We start from the raw sequence: 16,761 nt of genomic DNA, 5'->3' as shown, positions 1-16,761 counted from the left end.
TGTTTGGAACCAATGTGCTTTTATGCTAAAAACTGAATATAGAACTCAAAATACATATCCAGACAGGAAATGCATTGAATTTGTAACAACTCAGGGAAGAAATCAGGCTTCTATGCAGTTTTTGTTTATACTGCACTTTTTCACCAAGGTTTACTTACACTAGGAATAGCTCTTAGAAGTTACAGCAGACCTTCTAAAGGAACTTGTACTTGGTGCACATCTGTTCACCTTTGCTCTTCTGTTCCCTTCCCTACTTACCACCTAATGACAGAAAGACTCATCTAACCTCTCCACAGAGCAAGACCTGAGATGACAGAGAACCTAAACTTTCACTTCCTTCCTCAAATTTAACACTATCTTTACTGATACCAAGCAAGACTGCAGTCTGCATAATTTCCGCTTTATTTCACATCTGGAAGAGACTGCACTGCAGAACATTTTTTTTTCCTTCAAAGGAAGGCAAAGCAGAATACCGACTACAGAAGATTATCTTTGTGCAAAACGTATTTTTGCTTTTTCATGTCCATGCACACAAAAACTGCAGCCGAAGCCCAAGAATCCCAACACAGCTGAGTGGCGACCCTTTATTCAACAGACCCAGTAAGACAACATGCCTATATAGAGTCAACTTAGGAGGTAAGAGCATAGTCAGGACCCCCGGCTGCAGAGAAATCTCCTTTCAGTTAGTAATGAGAAAAACACACGGAGGAGCAACCGCCGCATACAGCAGCTCCCTCCACAGCCCTCTCCGCGAGCCCAGGCCATGCTCTACCGGGCTTCAGCCGGTTCGGCAGCACAGGTGGCCGTGAGGGGAGCGCGGGGGCCCGGCCGCGGCTACCGCGGATTTTACCTCACAAACCCACCATTTCCTACGTGAGCTGGGCAGGAACAGCCCAAGGAGCTCTCCTCAGGCGGACATCTGAGATGAAACATCCCCCTCGCCTCACCGCCTGCCCGCTACAACAACAACAGAATCACTCCTCCCTCCCCACCACCACTCGGTCAGCGGGAAACCCGCGCCCATCCGGGCCTCCCCCTCTTGCCGCTTCCGGTGGGCGCCAATTCCGCTTCCGGTGCGGCGGATCGCGGGACGGTGCCGGTTCCGTTGCCAGGGTGAGGGGCCGCATCGCTCTGCCGGGGGTGCGGGCAGCGATCGGCAGCGGCACTGCGACCCGGTGGGCTGCGGGAGCGCCGCCGCGACCTCGATCGCCGGGACGGTCCGGTGGGTCTGGGGCCGAGCCCGTCCGTGTGCGGCCGAGGCCGGGCTTTACTGGGCCGGGGTGAGGCAGGGCCGGTCGCGGATAGAGGGAGCCAAGCGCAGGCGCTTGTCTCGGCCGGGTCGATAACCCCATAATGTTTGCGGGGCTAGAGCGGCCTCCCCAGGGCCGGCAGCAGCGTGTGGGGCTCCCCGCTCGCCTCGCACCGTGTCGGTGCCGGGAGAACTCCGAACCGGGGCCGAATGCAGCGAACCTCATCTTGTGAATTAGCGGGTGCTGTCCAGGGACGCGGTTGCGGTGGTGGCTGACCCGGAGCAGCTTCGATTCGAAACCCCATCTCCACCTGTTGCGGGGTGGTAGAAAGTGCTGCGGTCCCGCCTGCAGCGTCGCGTGTCCTGTACAGTCTGGGGTTGTTATGGTTATGTTTGATGTTGCTTAGTGAAACTGAAAGATGCGGATGTTTCTCTTTTAAATATTCCAAGACAAGTGGCGTAACGCAACAATTTAACCACAGCAACATAACTTTAACACTTTCTCTGACCCAATGACCTTCCAGCCGGCAGGCTGTTGGTGGTAAGGGCTCTGAAGATGTAGTTAACCAAACCGAACTTCAGTTTTGCATTGCATCCATCCTCGATGTTAGAAACTTTGGAAATCCCCGTGTCTTTCTCCGTTCCTCATCTATTTTCCTCTAATCATCGATTCTGGTGATCACATTTAGTCCCTTAGCATTTTGGCATTGAATAGAGGTATCATTTCTGCTTGGTGTTGCTGATAATGTTTATCCCAATAGGACTGTAATTCATTAAGGACAGGTGTTGGGCAGGTGGTCACCTTTGGAGGGATGATCTTTTCAATTTAGCACTGGACAGAGACTTGAGAAGTTTTCTCACAGTTCTTGCCGTGTGCATTTTCTTGCAGAATGATTTGAGGTGTGTGGTACCAGTGAGAAAACAGACAGTAAACTCTTCTTGTATAAACTTAGTCTAAGGATTGTGGAGAGGGGTAACTTATGATGATCAACTTGCCTGATGCTTTGCAGTCTGAACCTCAGATGAATTTCTTGGTACTTCTAGGACCCTTTTTTCATGAGTGTTTTTTCACCAGGTAATACCAGGTCCCTTTCTGAGTTGGGAATACTGGGGGGGGGAAGAGGGAATGAGAAAAAAATTAATTTTTCTGTTACCAGTTTTCAACTTGTTTTCAAGGCTCTTAGAAGAAATAGTGTAGAGTTGTGGCTTGTAGTGTCCTCAGCAAGCAGGTTTTATCTAGCCATCTGTTTCTCATCTGTTCTGAGCTTCATGGATACACTTGAGTTATTACTTGTTCATTTCTAATAGGCTGTACTGTATGAATGAGAAGTATTTTGTCAGAGAGCAGGTAACATCTGAGAATACAATGCTAGAGAGAGAAAGAAATCAGGTTTTTGGATTTGGATTCTGAGATTTTTCAGAATTGCCAAACCTGTATTTCTTGGTGTAATGCATTCTTTGAAGGCTGATAGCCTCACAGTTGTTTTTCTACAAGTGTGCTCTCTCTTGTTCTTGAATACCAGTCTTTTAAGGACAATCTCACCATTAGTGGTGCAGAGGCCTTTTCTGCATCCGTTGACAGTCTGTAACAGCCTTTTTGTACCTTTCTATCTCCTTGATTCTGTTTCCAGGCTTCAATAGAAAAAACATTTTTTTTTCTTCTGCATAAAGCTAGAAAACTTGCTTTTCTGCTGTGTTTAACATAGGACTAAACTATTAAATACAGTTTGTATAAATGGTGCTGTGTAAGTTACTGTATAATTATGGTTGTTTTGTCAGCACTGCAATGAAAGTGCAGTTCTTACAGTGTAATGCATTGTGTAGGTGTGTATTTTGGCTTTGTTTTCAAACTCCTACTTTGATATTGCTACAGTGAGATGTGACCTGGGGTGTGTATTACTGCAGGTATTGCACAGTGAAAGTGATCAGAGAAAACCAGTGCTAAAAATGAACTGTTGGCTTCAGAACTGTGTTTATTGGTTTATATATTTTATGTTGTTCATATTTGCTGTTTGTTGTTACACATGTGAGGATAGCCGTGGCTGGTTCAGTTGCATAATTATTGCAGAGGACATTTCTGAGCTTTGAAATGTCTTTTATGATACTGCAGTACTCTGCTTGGGTGCTGGTTATGCAGTGAACAGGCTGTACCTGCACAGAACACACAGCAAATGAGCATATGCTGGAGCAAATGGTGAATGTGACATTGCTAAATACATTGAAGTGGAACTCAGAGTCCCAGTTTTAGTGCTGTTCTTTCTCCCTTCATTTCAGCATTTAATCAACATGTTTATTATCTGCTTATGCAAAACAAACATCTCTTTGATGTACAACATAATGAAAGATCAAAAATACTTTAAATAGACTGTATGGTTTGTCTCCTGAAAAGAGCAGTTCTCCTGTTTCCTCCTTACATGATCATTGTATTTTCCTCCTGCAGCAGATTTTTCAGAAAATAATACTGAACATATGCTTCCAGGATGTCTCTCCCTCTCATAATAAAATGGGGTGGACAGGAGTATACAATAACCTCTCTATCAGAAGAAGACACGGTCTTGGATCTGAAGCAGTCTCTTAAAGGCCTTACTGGAGTGTTACCAGAGCGTCAAAAACTACTTGGACTTAAAATGAAGGGTAACTATTCGTATTTGCTGTTTGTTGTGGATATGCCTGAAATGTTCAAGGATGAACAGTCTTTAAACCTAGCCCGGATGTGTATGCTAACAGGTCATCTACCAGAACAAACATGAACATAGAAATGTTATACATCACAGGATGTAGTTTATTACTGATACATCTACCTGGTCATTTTTTGATGGCTGACAAGGAAATGCTGCAAACATATGTTAAAAAAAAGTTAAATTGCTGCAAGCCAGACCAGCAATGTGTCTGTATATGGAAGAAGATGAAAATACAGCTCGGGGTGTTCTGGTGTTTAGAGGGGTAGTTTGTTTCAATTAACCATGAAAAGTTTCAACAGTTTTCTAAAATCTCTCTACCCCATTAAAAAAGAAGCAATTTTCTGTTTGCATTATAGGCAAACCTGCTGATGATGATGTTAAGCTTGGAGCTCTCAAGTTGAAACCAAATACTAAAATTATGATGATGGGCACTCGTGAAGAGAGTTTGGTAAATATATTTATTGTTTATTAACTTAAACAGGAAAAAAATGCCTATAGGTCTCCTAATTCTGATGATTGGAATATTCAAAATTGAAAATCAGTTAAAAAATGGCATTACAGTAGATTTCTGTTGGTGTTTATTTTTTTTCATAAAGCTTTTCTGCAGAACTCTGCTAGCAGTGTATTCCTGAAACTCCTGTATTGTCCTGGATTTGAAGTACAAATCTATTATTATGATACTGACTTCTCAAATCTGAACAAACTTTGGTATATTTCACTAATTCTTTCCACTAAAAAAATGAAATAATTTTGGTTAAATAGTACTTTTGTCCTGTAATGTGCAGTAATAGGAACTTGATACCCGATGTTGTTTTCCTTCAGCAATCCTAGTTATCTCTTATTATTACTCTTCTAGGAAGATGTCCTTGGGCCACCTCCTGATAATGATGATGTTGTCAATGACTTTGATATTGAAGAGGAAGTTGTGGAAGTAGAAAACAGGTTAGGAATTGTAGCTATTAAAAAAACAGCCCTGTTATTGAATGTTCACTATGCATTTTAATTAACTGGAACTTTCTGCACTGTTACATTAGGGAAGAAAACCTACTAAAAATTTCCCGCAGAGTTAAAGAATACAAAGTGGAAATTCTGAACCCTCCTAGAGAAGGAAAAAAGCTGCTGGTGCTAGATGTTGATTATACACTATTTGGTGAGATTTTATGCTACTTGTGGGTTTTGTTTAAGAGGTCAGTTTATTTCCCAGTTCACATTTCTTGGTTTTTGCTTCACAAATCTACTTCAGTAACCTTGGTATGTGTTGTACTGTATCATTTCTGTTTTGTAATATTTTGGGGTGTTCTGCTCGTATTTTAAGAAACATCGGGCATTTTAATCATCGCATATTGTTGATTTTAGTGCAGTGACTATTTACTTGCTGCAAGAAGACATAAAAAAGTAGTGATTTAGTGTTCTATCCAGATAATCTCTCTTGACCAACTTTTGTCTTGAGCATCACAGTAACAGTGAGATACTATAACATCCCTGTCTGTACTTGATTAAGTCCATTTTTTGGGGGGGCGTGGGAGAATAGCTTCAAATTTTATTTCCACGTTGGTACTGAATGCACAAAAACATGTTTTACTTGAAAATTCCGCCAGACTGGTTTCTTTGGAAGCCAGAATTTTCCTTATGACTTAATTTTCTGGGATGTAGGTATGTCACGGCAGTTTGACTATAAGCAGTAATAAGCTTGTCTTATTCTTTTTCTTTAGCTTTCCTTTTTGATGAGATCTGTTTACAATCTGAGATCAATATTCAACCTATTATTGAGTTTAACATTTTATTTAGAGGTCTGCTAGCAGAATTAGACATCAATTTTCTAATTGGAGCAAGCAATGTTTGCATGTCTGAAATAAGCTTGATATATGTTCACAAAATTACTGGACTAGGTTTAAAGGAATCCTTTTCATATCTCTTCTGAGTGCACAGATGAACTAGTTGGTTTGACTCTTCAAGGGTACTCAGACCCACAGATCTCCAATTTAATTGTTAGCTGAGCCTTCAGATACCTGTAAGGATCAAAGACCTACAAGATAAATATCCCCTCTCTTTCTTCTTTCTACCTTTAAAATGGGAATGGTGGTTTGCTATGAGTTTCTTCATAATTTTAAAGTGCCTCAGTGCTTCCTTCATGAAAACGTTAGGTTTCTGGATAGATGGGGAAGTAAGAGTGAACTTTCATAACTTAACCTAAACTTTAATAATGGATTGCTTATCTATTGCATTCTATTTAGATCACAGATCATGTGCTGAAACTGGGGTAGAACTGATGAGGCCATACCTTCATGAATTCCTGACATCTGCATATGAGGATTATGATATTGTAATTTGGTGTAAGTTTTATATTCAATACTTAAGATTTTATTGTAAATTGTCAGAGCGAGACTCCAGGAGGGAATTTTTTGTATTGCTTTTTAGAGTGAATCACAAGATCTAAATCAATATATGAATGTTGAGTATTAACATTTAGCAGGAATGTTCAAATAGCTATTAATGCTATTATAGAAAAGTAGTAATTTTATGTAAAAAAACACCACATTGTTCATATGAATGGCTCTAATCACAGTATAAAGCTCAACATTACACTAAGTGTGACTTTGTACAAACAAACAAGTGCTTGAAGTAGCAGAATTGCATAATCAACATTCAAACACTGTTTGATAGCTATCTTTACAAGTAATCTGAACCCAGACAATAAGTAATGAACTGCCAAATGAACCAGTGTCCTGTCTACAGACTTTGCATACTGTTTCACTTCCTGTCTACAGCTGGAGAACAGACTTGAGCCAGTGCAGGGTTTACACAACATTGAAATTGTATTACAAAATATAATTTCTGTGGTCTGGAACAGTGCTTCTACATACCCTTAGATCAGGGGGCAGTGTTGTCACTTTGTCCTTTCCAGGCCTTGTGTATCCTTAACATTGCTTTCAGAAGAAAATTCTGCACTGGCACTATGATTCCTCAAACCAGGTGTATCCCACTTCTGATGGTCCTGCAGGCTGTAGGTAGTAACAGTTGATCTAGAAAATAGCTTAAATGCGTGCAGTGCTTCATCTAGGTGTTCATTTGAAACATAAGCTTTTCTAAATAAAAATAAAATTCCATGAAGGAAGTCTGGCTTCAAGGCAGTGAACCCTAAAAGCTGTAACAAGGATGAATCTTTCTGAACTAAAATTGTGTGTAAAAAATTGATATGAACAGCTTCCTGGCTTATATCTTTTTTCCTGTCAGTGACTTGATTTGATAAAGAATTCTGTTTTCTCACTTTTGTTTCAGCTGCCACTAATATGAAGTGGATTGAAGCTAAAATGAAAGTAAGTTGTTCTGGAAATGTATAATTTGTTTCTAGTATGTTTAGCTGTAGTTCAACTCAGGTGCAGCATTATAGAGCAGCAACTGGTCATATGGATCAAAATCTGAGGGTTTTTAATCTTCAGTCACTTTAAATTATCTCTGTCACAAAACTAGATTAAATCTAATTTTAGAATTCCACACAAACTGTCAGCAGTAGGTACTAAATTTAGCAGAACTAAACACACGTCACTACCTGTTGAAACTGAGATTAGACACATAGCATTCACAGTTGTTTTCATCTTTCCTCTAGAGTTCTAATCCTTGAGTGTAATATAATTTTCTTTTTAAAGGAGCAGACAGATGTGGGGTGCTGGAATAGGTTATCAAGAGGAAACTCTTTTCATATTTACCTTGTACCTCTTGCAGCTGTGCGGTTCTGTGACTTCCTCTGTCTTATTAAACATCCGTAAGAACTGCTCTTTCAATCCTAGTTTCTCCGTACCTAAATCAGGCAACTAGCCAGTTTTGCACAGCTGACCCAGTGATAAACATATTTACAGTCAGGATTAGCTGTAAATCTAATGAGCTTACTAAGAATTGCTGTATGCTTGGTTGGTGGGGTTTCTTTAATGCTTATTAATCAAAGTTTGTTTCCATTTCAGGGAAAACTTTTCCAAATCTGAGCTTTTGTATCTCTATTCTTAGTTACAGACTAACCTTTTTTTTCAGGTTTTAACAGAGCAGGCACATTTTCAGTGTCTTCTTCCTCAAAATAATGAATTGCTACAATTTTTTCTAAACAAAGGAGTGATCTCAGAAATGAGAACCTTTAATCACTCATGAAGTGGAGCTAGCTCAAGTAAAATTGGTGTTGAGCCTTGCAAACATTGCACTTCTTGTGGCAGTTGTATCTCTATTTATGTTGTGGTTGTCAGTGTAGTGCTAGAACTCAACCTTGTGGAAAACCATTGTTAAAATTTCCCCTGCACTGATCACCTCTCTAGATTTCTAGGTAACCTTTCCAGCCCTTTCACGTTCTACTGAATCACAACCTTTCTGGGCCTACTCCAGCATCCTGAAGAGTTGAGATTCCTACCACTAGAAGCCAGCTGCTGTTTCTCCTTAGACTGAAAGCACTAGGGGTGCTCACCTCTAAAAGTTTCACTTTTTGTCAGAAAGCAATGGTTCCAGCAGTACTTGTTTTACACTACAAAGCAGGAACAGCATTAAAAAAGAAAGGATTATCAGATAACCAAGTTTCATCTCTCACCACCTATTTATGTCAGGAATTCAGTCTAGAACAGCAAGTTTTTTCAGTGTAACAGGACACTGACCCAGGTAGGCAGCTCTTTTCATTTGCAAGATTCACTTTTTCATATACAAGCAAATCAGTTAAGTGTGGCTGGATATTTGCAAGAGAGGTGTTGCAGTGGGTATTTTCTCCTTGTTCTGTAGCTTTGCATATTACTGTTGCTGCACACACCAGAAATCGTCAGCACTATATGTGTTACAACATGTCAGCAGATTTTGCTATTCCTTTCAAGCTTTTGAAAGGATTTGAGATGGAAATGGTTCTCTCTCATCTAATCAGAGTTTTTTATTTCTGAAAATGATGTTTTCCTTGGAGTCTTTATTTCAGGAGCTATCAAATCTTTAAAGTGCAAATTGGCAGATTTCTGATACATTGGTTATCTTGGACATATTTAGGAGGAAAGGGTAACAATGAACTCTTACTGTATATTTCATCTTCGGTTGGGCTGTGATTTACTGGAAGGAACTGTCCTAGGTTTGGCTGGGTAGAACTAATTTTCTTCCTACTAGCTGGTGCAGTGCTCTGTTTTAGATATACTATGAGAATAATGTTGATAACATACTGATGTTTTAGTTGTTGCAATGTAGTGCTTACCCTCATCAAGGACTTTTCAGTTTCCTGTGCCCTGCCAGTGAGCAGGGGCACAAGAAGTAGGGATGGAGCAGAGCCAGGGCACCTGAGCAGCACTACCCAAAGGAACATTGCATACACTAGAACATCATGCACAGTGTAGAAACAGGGGGGAGCTGGCCATGAGCCACCAATCAGTGCTCAGGTTCAGGCTGGGCATCAGCCAATGTGTGGTGGGCAACTGTGTTGTGCATCACTTGTTGGGGTTTTTTTTGGGGGGGGTGTTTGTTTGGGGGCTTCCCCTCCCTCTCTCTGTATATATACACTTTTATTATTTTTATTATTATTAGGTTTTATTTCAGTTATTAAACTGTTCTTGACCCATAGGGTTTTTACATTTTTTGATTCTCCTCCCCATCCTGCCAGGGGAAGTTGGGGGAGTGAGCAAGCAGCTGCATTGTACTTTGTTGCTGTCTGGGCTCAAACCACAACAGGAACAAATAGCAGACAATACTCAGGTGCTGTCTTTGCTATGGATATTTAGTGAAGTTAAGGCATGCAGAACTTGTGAAAGATTATGCATGAGGGTACAGGCAAGACCTCTCTGTGTTTGCATTTTCTGCAAAATTGCTTTGATTTATGCTGACAGTTGATAAGTTTATGATAGTAAACCCTGAAAAAAATTCCTGTTATTTTTTTTTCATGATAAAATGCTGTACTTTTATGATTCTCATTAGGTAAAAACATTTAAAACCTCCCAGATGCCTATTTTTAGTGTGTCTCTGGTGATCCTCATCAACTCAGACTTCGACAAACAATATATTATAATTGTAGTTCCAGTTGCACTCAAGTAAAACTGTCATAATTAGAAGCTTTAATAATAAATCTTTGTGATGCAGGAGCTTGGAGTGAGTACCAATGCTAACTACAAGATAACTTTCATGTTGGACAGTGCTGCCATGATAACAGTGCACACTCCTAGAAGAGGACTTATAGATGTAAGTGCCTGTTTTTTCCTGTTCTTCTTCTCCATTCAACCAACATATTATCATACCCATTTGAATAATTCAACAGAAAAGTTGTGCTGGAGTTTTCATGCAAGAAAACTAAGAATCTTGGAAGCACACATTTGGGTATTTTTCTACTGAAATCTTGATGTTTTGAGTAGTACATTTGGATGACACTGCTTTCAAATCAAATAATAACTGTTGCAAGGAGATTTAGTACCAATAGAAAGGTTTTCTTTGAGGGGTTGGGGGTGTATTTACTATGTTATACTGTTTCACATCTCTTATTAAAGCCAAACTACCTGATAATTTTTCAGTGAAAGAATGTAAGTGTCCATTCAAGTCTGCACTCAAGTTCCTATAGGCTGGTATTGTCATCTCCTGCAGATCTAATTTACCTCTTATTTTTTCAGGTGAAGCCTCTTGGTGTTATCTGGGGAAAATTTTCAGAGTATTACAGCAAAAAAAATACTATAATGTTTGATGATATTGGCCGAAACTTCCTAATGAATCCACAAAATGGACTCAAGGTAATTTTTAACTGGAATTTTCATTTACTTCTTTTTCTTATACTTCAAGCAGCACCTTCTCATACTTTATCATAAAGAAAGGCTGTTCTTAACTAGCAAAGATGCATGTTGGGTTTTTTTTTTATTTAGATTGCCATTTGGCTGGACTAATATTTCCCTGACATTAGTATTAAACAAGCTTTGTCTCACTATTAAGTAAGCTTTGAAGAGACTATTGAAAATCAAGAAAAACATGATTTCTGCTTTAATTACACCTGTGAACTATAATCAAGCTGGGCATTACTGACAGGCACCATTGAAATACACAATGGCCAATCTCAATAGTGGTTATATTCAGAAAATAAATGTCTCACTGGGAGAGGATTATCCAGAATGCTTGCTCTAGCTCAGATTTGAAAGATGTTTGTCAAAATGTTAACAGAGCTGCAGATAAGAACATTGAATCACTAAAACAAGGCACAGGTATAACGTATTCTAAGCTGAAAACAGTTGTCAGATAAGCTTTATTTCTGACATCTCTTTTCACAGAAGCTATGATTGTAGTCAAAGGCTTTTTATTGAAAAAAGTGCACCTGGTTCCAGTGATGCCACACAACTCAAAGCAGAGCTGAAAGCCCCTCATGTCTCCTGCAAAAATATCTATTAAATCAGATCACAAAGTGTGGCAGTCCCTTCCAGGTTATTTTATCTTTCTGTCTGACTAGGAGGGGAAGGTTTGAAGTGCAAGACAAAAGAAATTTCTTCCTTGTGGGCATGTCTCTACAGTCCAGTCTGCATGAATAACAAGGCAAATCAGATATGACCACTAGTGGAAAAGGTTTTTCTTCCTCTTACCCAAGAGAAGTTATAATTTGGAATAGTACTGAAAATATATTTTAATTAGTTGGTGAATTAAAGAGAATTGAAAGCATGTTTCTTACTTTGAGCAAATGGTTATACTCAGTTTATTTATTTTGCATAGATAAGACCTTTTATGAAAGCACATTTAAATCGGGATAAAGACAAGGAGCTTCTAAAGCTCACTCAGTACCTCAAAGAAATAGCAAAACTAGATGACTTCTTGGAGCTGAATCACAAACATTGGGAAAGGTAAGAATAAAGTCAAAATTTCTTCCTTCGGTCCCTGACCCCACTGTGTTTTGCTTGAGATTGTCTGTACAATGATTGGAAACATCTGAGCTGATGAACTTTGACATCGCTTACACTTATGAATGTCCTTTATTTTGAGTGGAATTTCAATAAGGCTATAGTGTTTGGGCTGCTTCCCTAAAATGGTAGGATTTTGACAGAATGGACCTTTTTTTTTCTTTTCCATACTTCTCCACCATTCAGCTCTAAAGATAGTTTTCAATTGAAGCAATTATGCTTCCTAAAGGGAAAAAAAATGTTTGAAGGAATCTGATCCCTGGAAATCTCTCTCTTCCCGCCCTTACAAAGTTAGGCTGTCAGTTCAGATCTCAGGTCTTTTGTAGCAAGGCAATTTTTCTGGTGGTTACTTCAGAGGTTTGGGGTGTTACAGAGTGACTCTGAGGCGCTGTGCAGGTTGTGTGGTGTTACGGTATTCATCAGATCCAAAATATAGGTTACTGTGTTATGAACAACAGTTTTCCAAATGCTTAGGGCACCAGTAAGCATCCCAATTCTTGCTAGAGAATGATTAGCTAAAGCATTTGTGCAAAATTCTTGATGGTTTCATGCAACAACCTGAAGTTACAACACATGCAAGAAAAGTGAGTGCAATATGCTATTCAAAAAGTGGTCATTCACTGCTTAAAAGAGCAGCCTTGCAAACTTGATACAATTTTCTTTCTTGTTTCTGATTAAAACAGAAAGCCAATTGTTACACTTTGAAAACAGTGAAATTGACTGGATGTTTCACACTGACAGTTGAATTGGTTGGATTTTTTGTTCTGGAGTATTTGCAAAGACTTCAGTGTCACCACATAAACCAATTGCTCCAGCTATGGTGGTAGCAGAACCATGAGATCAGAAAACAAGCATTTTAGAGTAACTCAGATCTTCTAAAGAAGCTAGTGGAGGGCCATTCTTTTCTGGTTATTCCAAATGACTGTTCATTCAGGTCTTGAATGTATTTGAAGGAGTGCCATATCTAGTGGGCCTTTTTATCTTCAAGGATAATATCTGTTTTTCCAACTGATGTAATTTTCAACTGCTTAGAATAAAACATGTTTTCATTTCCTTCCTTCCTTTTGCTAAAAAAAAAAAACCCAAAAACCCTTAATAGAGCCTAACTCTGTTGAAAGAACATTGAAATAAAATAAAATCATAAGTAGTATTGATCATGTTTCTATTTTTTTGTTATCAATAGGGGGATTCCTAGTGAGAAAAGCAAGCAGATTCATACTTGGAACTTATAAGATGTACTAGATATATTTCTGCCTGTGAAAAACTGTACTTTTGTTTCTTTCAGGTATCTTTCAAAGAAGCAAGGACAATAACATTAATAAAATTGTGTGGCACTGAACTGAAGGGAACATAACTAAGATCATTGGACTTTTCCTTGCTTTTACGCTAGAGTATAATAGTGCTGGACACTGGATCCAATGCCAGAATGACTGCTCTACTTGGTCTTCCAGTTGGTTGGTTATGGGTTGTTTTGTTTTTTTTAAAGATCACAGCAATAAGCTCAAAGTGGGAGAAACAAGTCAGTTACTTTTCCTTGCATTCAGTTCTGGTGTTACTACTTAAAATACTTTCCTCTCCTTTGCTGCCAGAGTACAACCATAACCATTAAAGACCAAAACCATTCTGAAACTAGAAAAACAAATATTTAGACCAAAAAAGTTGAGTAAGGAGCCAACCTTGGTGTATGAATTGTATAAGCCCTCTATTCCCTCCATCTTTAGAAACAGTCTCCCTCTCCCATTCCAGTATTTAAGTCTATAAATTACAAGTTGTCTAAGTTTGGTATGTATTAGTATGTCAGTGTTTCTCTGTGCAAGACAGTAAGATGGGAAAGTACCACCTCTGTGGCCAGTTTACCCCAGTGTGTGAACTTGTACTATAAAGCAGTGTTTACTGGAAAACAAAAGATTGAAGTTTGAGGGAGAGAAACCCACTCTTATTTGGTAAGTGAAAAGCAGTCTGCCTGAAAAACTCTCATATGTCAGATAAAGGGTTTAAACCTCAAATGGGAAAGTCACATTCCTAACAAAGCATGAACAAAACCCTTGTTCTCTTCTAGCTAAATCTTGTCAAAGTGCAAACACTGTGTTTAAATACAATATTCAGCCATACTGTTCTTAAAATATCATTTACTTGCGCTGCTTATGCCTGCACTATAGAAGTGTGATGTGACTGCTGTTTGGCATTACCAACACTTGTGCATTATGCAGTTCATGTATTTGAAAGAAGACTGACCCTTTCAAATAAAAATGGTATATATTGTTCTTAAGGAACTATAGCAGTTGTGTAAATAATAAATACCTTTTTCATAACATGTGTCTTGTGCTGTCTTAGTTATCTGGTTTGCATAATAGAGAAGCTTTTGATAATCTTAATTTTTTGCAGTGGGATTGAGGGGGTTTCTTTGGATTCCAGAGACACTGATTTTGCAGTTAAGTAACAGACTGGTATGTGCCACTGCAGATTAGAGCACCAGTGTCAAACACTGAAGCACCTCTGCCTCCCAGGAAAGAAACCTTGACAGCAAATGTCAGAATGCCAGCACAGCAGACACAGATGAGGTGAGCATGTTAGGCTCCAGCTCAATGACCTGTCAGAAAATATAGTTTCTTTTCTGCTGCTCTTTGTGATTTAGTGTCATCCCAAACTGTTTTAAACTAGTAAAACAGAAACCTGATGCATGAAAGTCTTTGTTTTAGGTAAGCATGGAAAGTGAATTTCCAAAGTTTTGTCTCCTAGAGCTGGTTTTTGGACTGTAAGGCTGGCTCACTCATATATGTAACAGGGCAGTTCAGTCTCTGGTTAGAACAGTGATCCTTTACCTAGGAAAGCGGCAGTAGCATAGATGCTGGGATACAGGACAGAACACATTTAATTTAAGCAACTGAAAGAAGTCAAGGTATTGTACTTGGATCACCTACAGAGTTTGTTGTGTTAGTCAGATAGAGCAGACTGAACCAAGGGAATGTATTTCAACATGTGCCCATATCTTTTCGCTCAAAGTTGGCATACAAGCAGAAATTTTGCAGTGAGAGTGACGCTCCTTTCTTTTGCTTTATACAAGGAACATTTTAAAAAAAAAAATTAAATTTAATTGACACTGGGATTTCATCCCAGAATTTCAAAGTACAAGTAAATGTGCACTCCCCTTTCAAATATTTTATAAGCTGAGCAGGAATACATGAGAGTGGGATCTCAATGTGATGGTAACACATAGCTGTTGCTGACAAGTCATTATGTCTTTTATGACTAATGTTGTTTCCCTTACCAGATTGTATGTTTGAAGACTAGTCTTGCAATCTGATTTTTTTTTTCTCCCACAACAAAAAAAAAGGAAACATGCATTTTATTGGCTGTCTTCTAAAAACACTGCAGTGATTTACTTGGCTGAGACATGATGGAGCTTTGAGCAACCCAGTCTAATGGAAGGTGTCTCTGCCCACAACAGAGGGTTGGCGCTAGATGAGCTTTACGATCCCTTCCAACCCAAACCAGTCTGGGATTGAGACATATAAAATCATGAAGCTGTGGATAAGGCAAGTGCAAAACTTATGTTCCTCAAATCCCACAGTACTAGGGTGAGGGATCACTCAGACAAGCAGGAGAGTGGCTTAAAATGAAGAGCAGCAGGTCACAGTCTCCTGGAATTTATTGCCATGGTTTGTTGTGGAGGCAGGTTGCAGCAGGTTCAGAAAGGAGTTAAACAGCTTCATGAACAAGTACATTGTCAGATGCTAAAGAGAGTGCGCTCGGAAGGCTCAGTATCTGTAATACAAGAATTGCAGGCACAATTCTGTTCCTCCTTTCTGATATGGAAGGCAGTTTTGACCTACTTATATTTCCAAAGTGTAATTGATCCTTGGGAATAACTATCAACAGCAAAGTTCAAAGCCTCATTCCCTGTTAACATTTAGTTTCCTTTTAGAGTCTGTTGAGGTCCCCTAGAAGCATTTGATCCCTGGCTTTCACAGTCTTTGTTAAAAGAAATAAGATTCAAGCATAATCAAAGGGAACCTGTGGCTTAAGAGTTCTTAATTTACTGTTCTGAAAAACAGGAGAAGCATTAAATGGAGTCTGAAATATTCCAAATATTTGTATGTGTCAGAGACTGTACTGGACTCCCAGTACATGTCAAGCATTTTGTATATTATTCTGTCTGATTATTCCTATCAAAAGAGACAGTCCATTTTAAAATGAAGTTATTTCTGTAAGCTCTGGGTATCTGACAACTCTAATGTCTCACTGTGCCATGAATGCTCATCACTGGAGATACATGGAGTGACAGCTGAAGCCAAGAACTGAACTGCACATTCAGCTCCACAAATCCTGCTGCATGACTGTGAAATCTACAGCTAGTTGCCAATTTTTATTCCTGACTTGACATCCAACTGACAGCAAGTGGATGCCAAAGGGTTTAAGACAATTTTCCACTCCGTCTGTTCAGGATGTATTTAAGACTGATGGAAGAAGTGCTGAATACTTTTTATCAATAAGATGAAGCCGTGGTAAAAACTGTGTTCCAGAGGGTAAAGTACACAGTTCTTCTGAGTCATTAAAGCTGATTAAAACAAGAAATGCTGAATGAAGAGGTGTCAGAGGGCAGAATCCCCTGACATAACACTATTGACATTGCAACCCTCATGGTGGATGCCAGCCATTATTAGCACAGATGACCACTACATCCAGCATAGGGTGGCTGATTAAGTGCTTTGGCTGGGGGATTGATGGAGAAAGATTTCAGTGAAAAGGAAATGTTGAGACAGAGAGAATTACAGGACCAGAAGAGAAAAATACTGATCTGTTCTGGAGAAGACAAGGTACATCTTTCAAGTGTTATGAGTTTCTTGTGTAAGTAATATTAGCAATATCTAGTGACAGCCGTAAGTTAACCCAAGTACTATACTGCCGTCTATGCTCTGAAATGGCTTCTCACTAATCAGGACATGTTTTATATATAAATGACTCAAAA

General features: G+C 39.2%; 2 protein-coding genes across 4 annotated transcripts in view; one reads left to right on the top strand and one right to left on the bottom strand.

Annotated features, from left to right (window-relative positions):
• RNF145 (ring finger protein 145) overlaps positions 1-970 on the bottom strand; it is a 52,197-nt gene extending 51,227 nt beyond the window's left edge. The window contains exon 1 of the mRNA XM_031047330.2: positions 864-970. The gene's annotated coding sequence lies outside the window, so the exon portion shown is untranslated. The remainder of the gene's footprint in view (positions 1-863) is intronic.
• A 66-nt stretch (positions 971-1,036) lies between these two features.
• Positions 1,037-14,106, top strand: UBLCP1 (ubiquitin like domain containing CTD phosphatase 1). Of its 3 annotated transcripts, none has more exons than XM_031047388.2 (11): positions 1,037-1,113; positions 3,729-3,883; positions 4,287-4,378; positions 4,787-4,872; positions 4,965-5,080; positions 6,165-6,263; positions 7,210-7,247; positions 10,009-10,107; positions 10,530-10,646; positions 11,608-11,735; positions 13,078-14,106. In XM_031047388.2, the coding sequence occupies exons 2-11, from the start codon at positions 3,730-3,732 to the stop codon at positions 13,103-13,105; spliced, it is 957 nt and encodes a 318-aa protein (XP_030903248.1). In that variant the 5' UTR covers positions 1,037-1,113; position 3,729; the 3' UTR covers positions 13,106-14,106. The 3 variants fall into 3 exon arrangements, with proteins under 3 accessions (XP_030903248.1, XP_030903247.1, XP_030903246.1); XM_031047387.2 differs by having other exon boundaries at positions 1,091-1,222; XM_031047386.1 differs by lacking the exon at positions 1,037-1,113 and adding an exon at positions 1,118-1,222 and having other exon boundaries at positions 3,690-3,883; positions 13,078-14,104.
• Positions 14,107-16,761: the final 2,655 nt, after the last annotated feature.

This window comes from Melopsittacus undulatus, chromosome 10 (genome assembly GCF_012275295.1).
Source record: "Melopsittacus undulatus isolate bMelUnd1 chromosome 10, bMelUnd1.mat.Z, whole genome shotgun sequence".
Lineage (NCBI taxonomy): Eukaryota > Metazoa > Chordata > Aves > Psittaciformes > Psittaculidae > Melopsittacus > Melopsittacus undulatus.
The sequence above is the reverse complement of the archived record's forward strand: the minus strand, read 5'-3'. Positions and strand labels throughout refer to the sequence as shown.

Coding starts and splice junctions, on each gene's coding strand:
- UBLCP1 (XM_031047388.2), top strand. CDS start 3,730: ATGTCTCTCCCTCTCATAATAAAATGGGGTGGACAGGAGTATACAATA. Junction 10,647..11,607: donor ATCCACAAAATGGACTCAAG/GTAATTTTTAAC, acceptor TATTTTGCATAG/ATAAGACCTTTTATGAAAGC. Junction 11,736..13,077: donor AATCACAAACATTGGGAAAG/GTAAGAATAAAG, acceptor TGTTTCTTTCAG/GTATCTTTCAAAGAAGCAAG.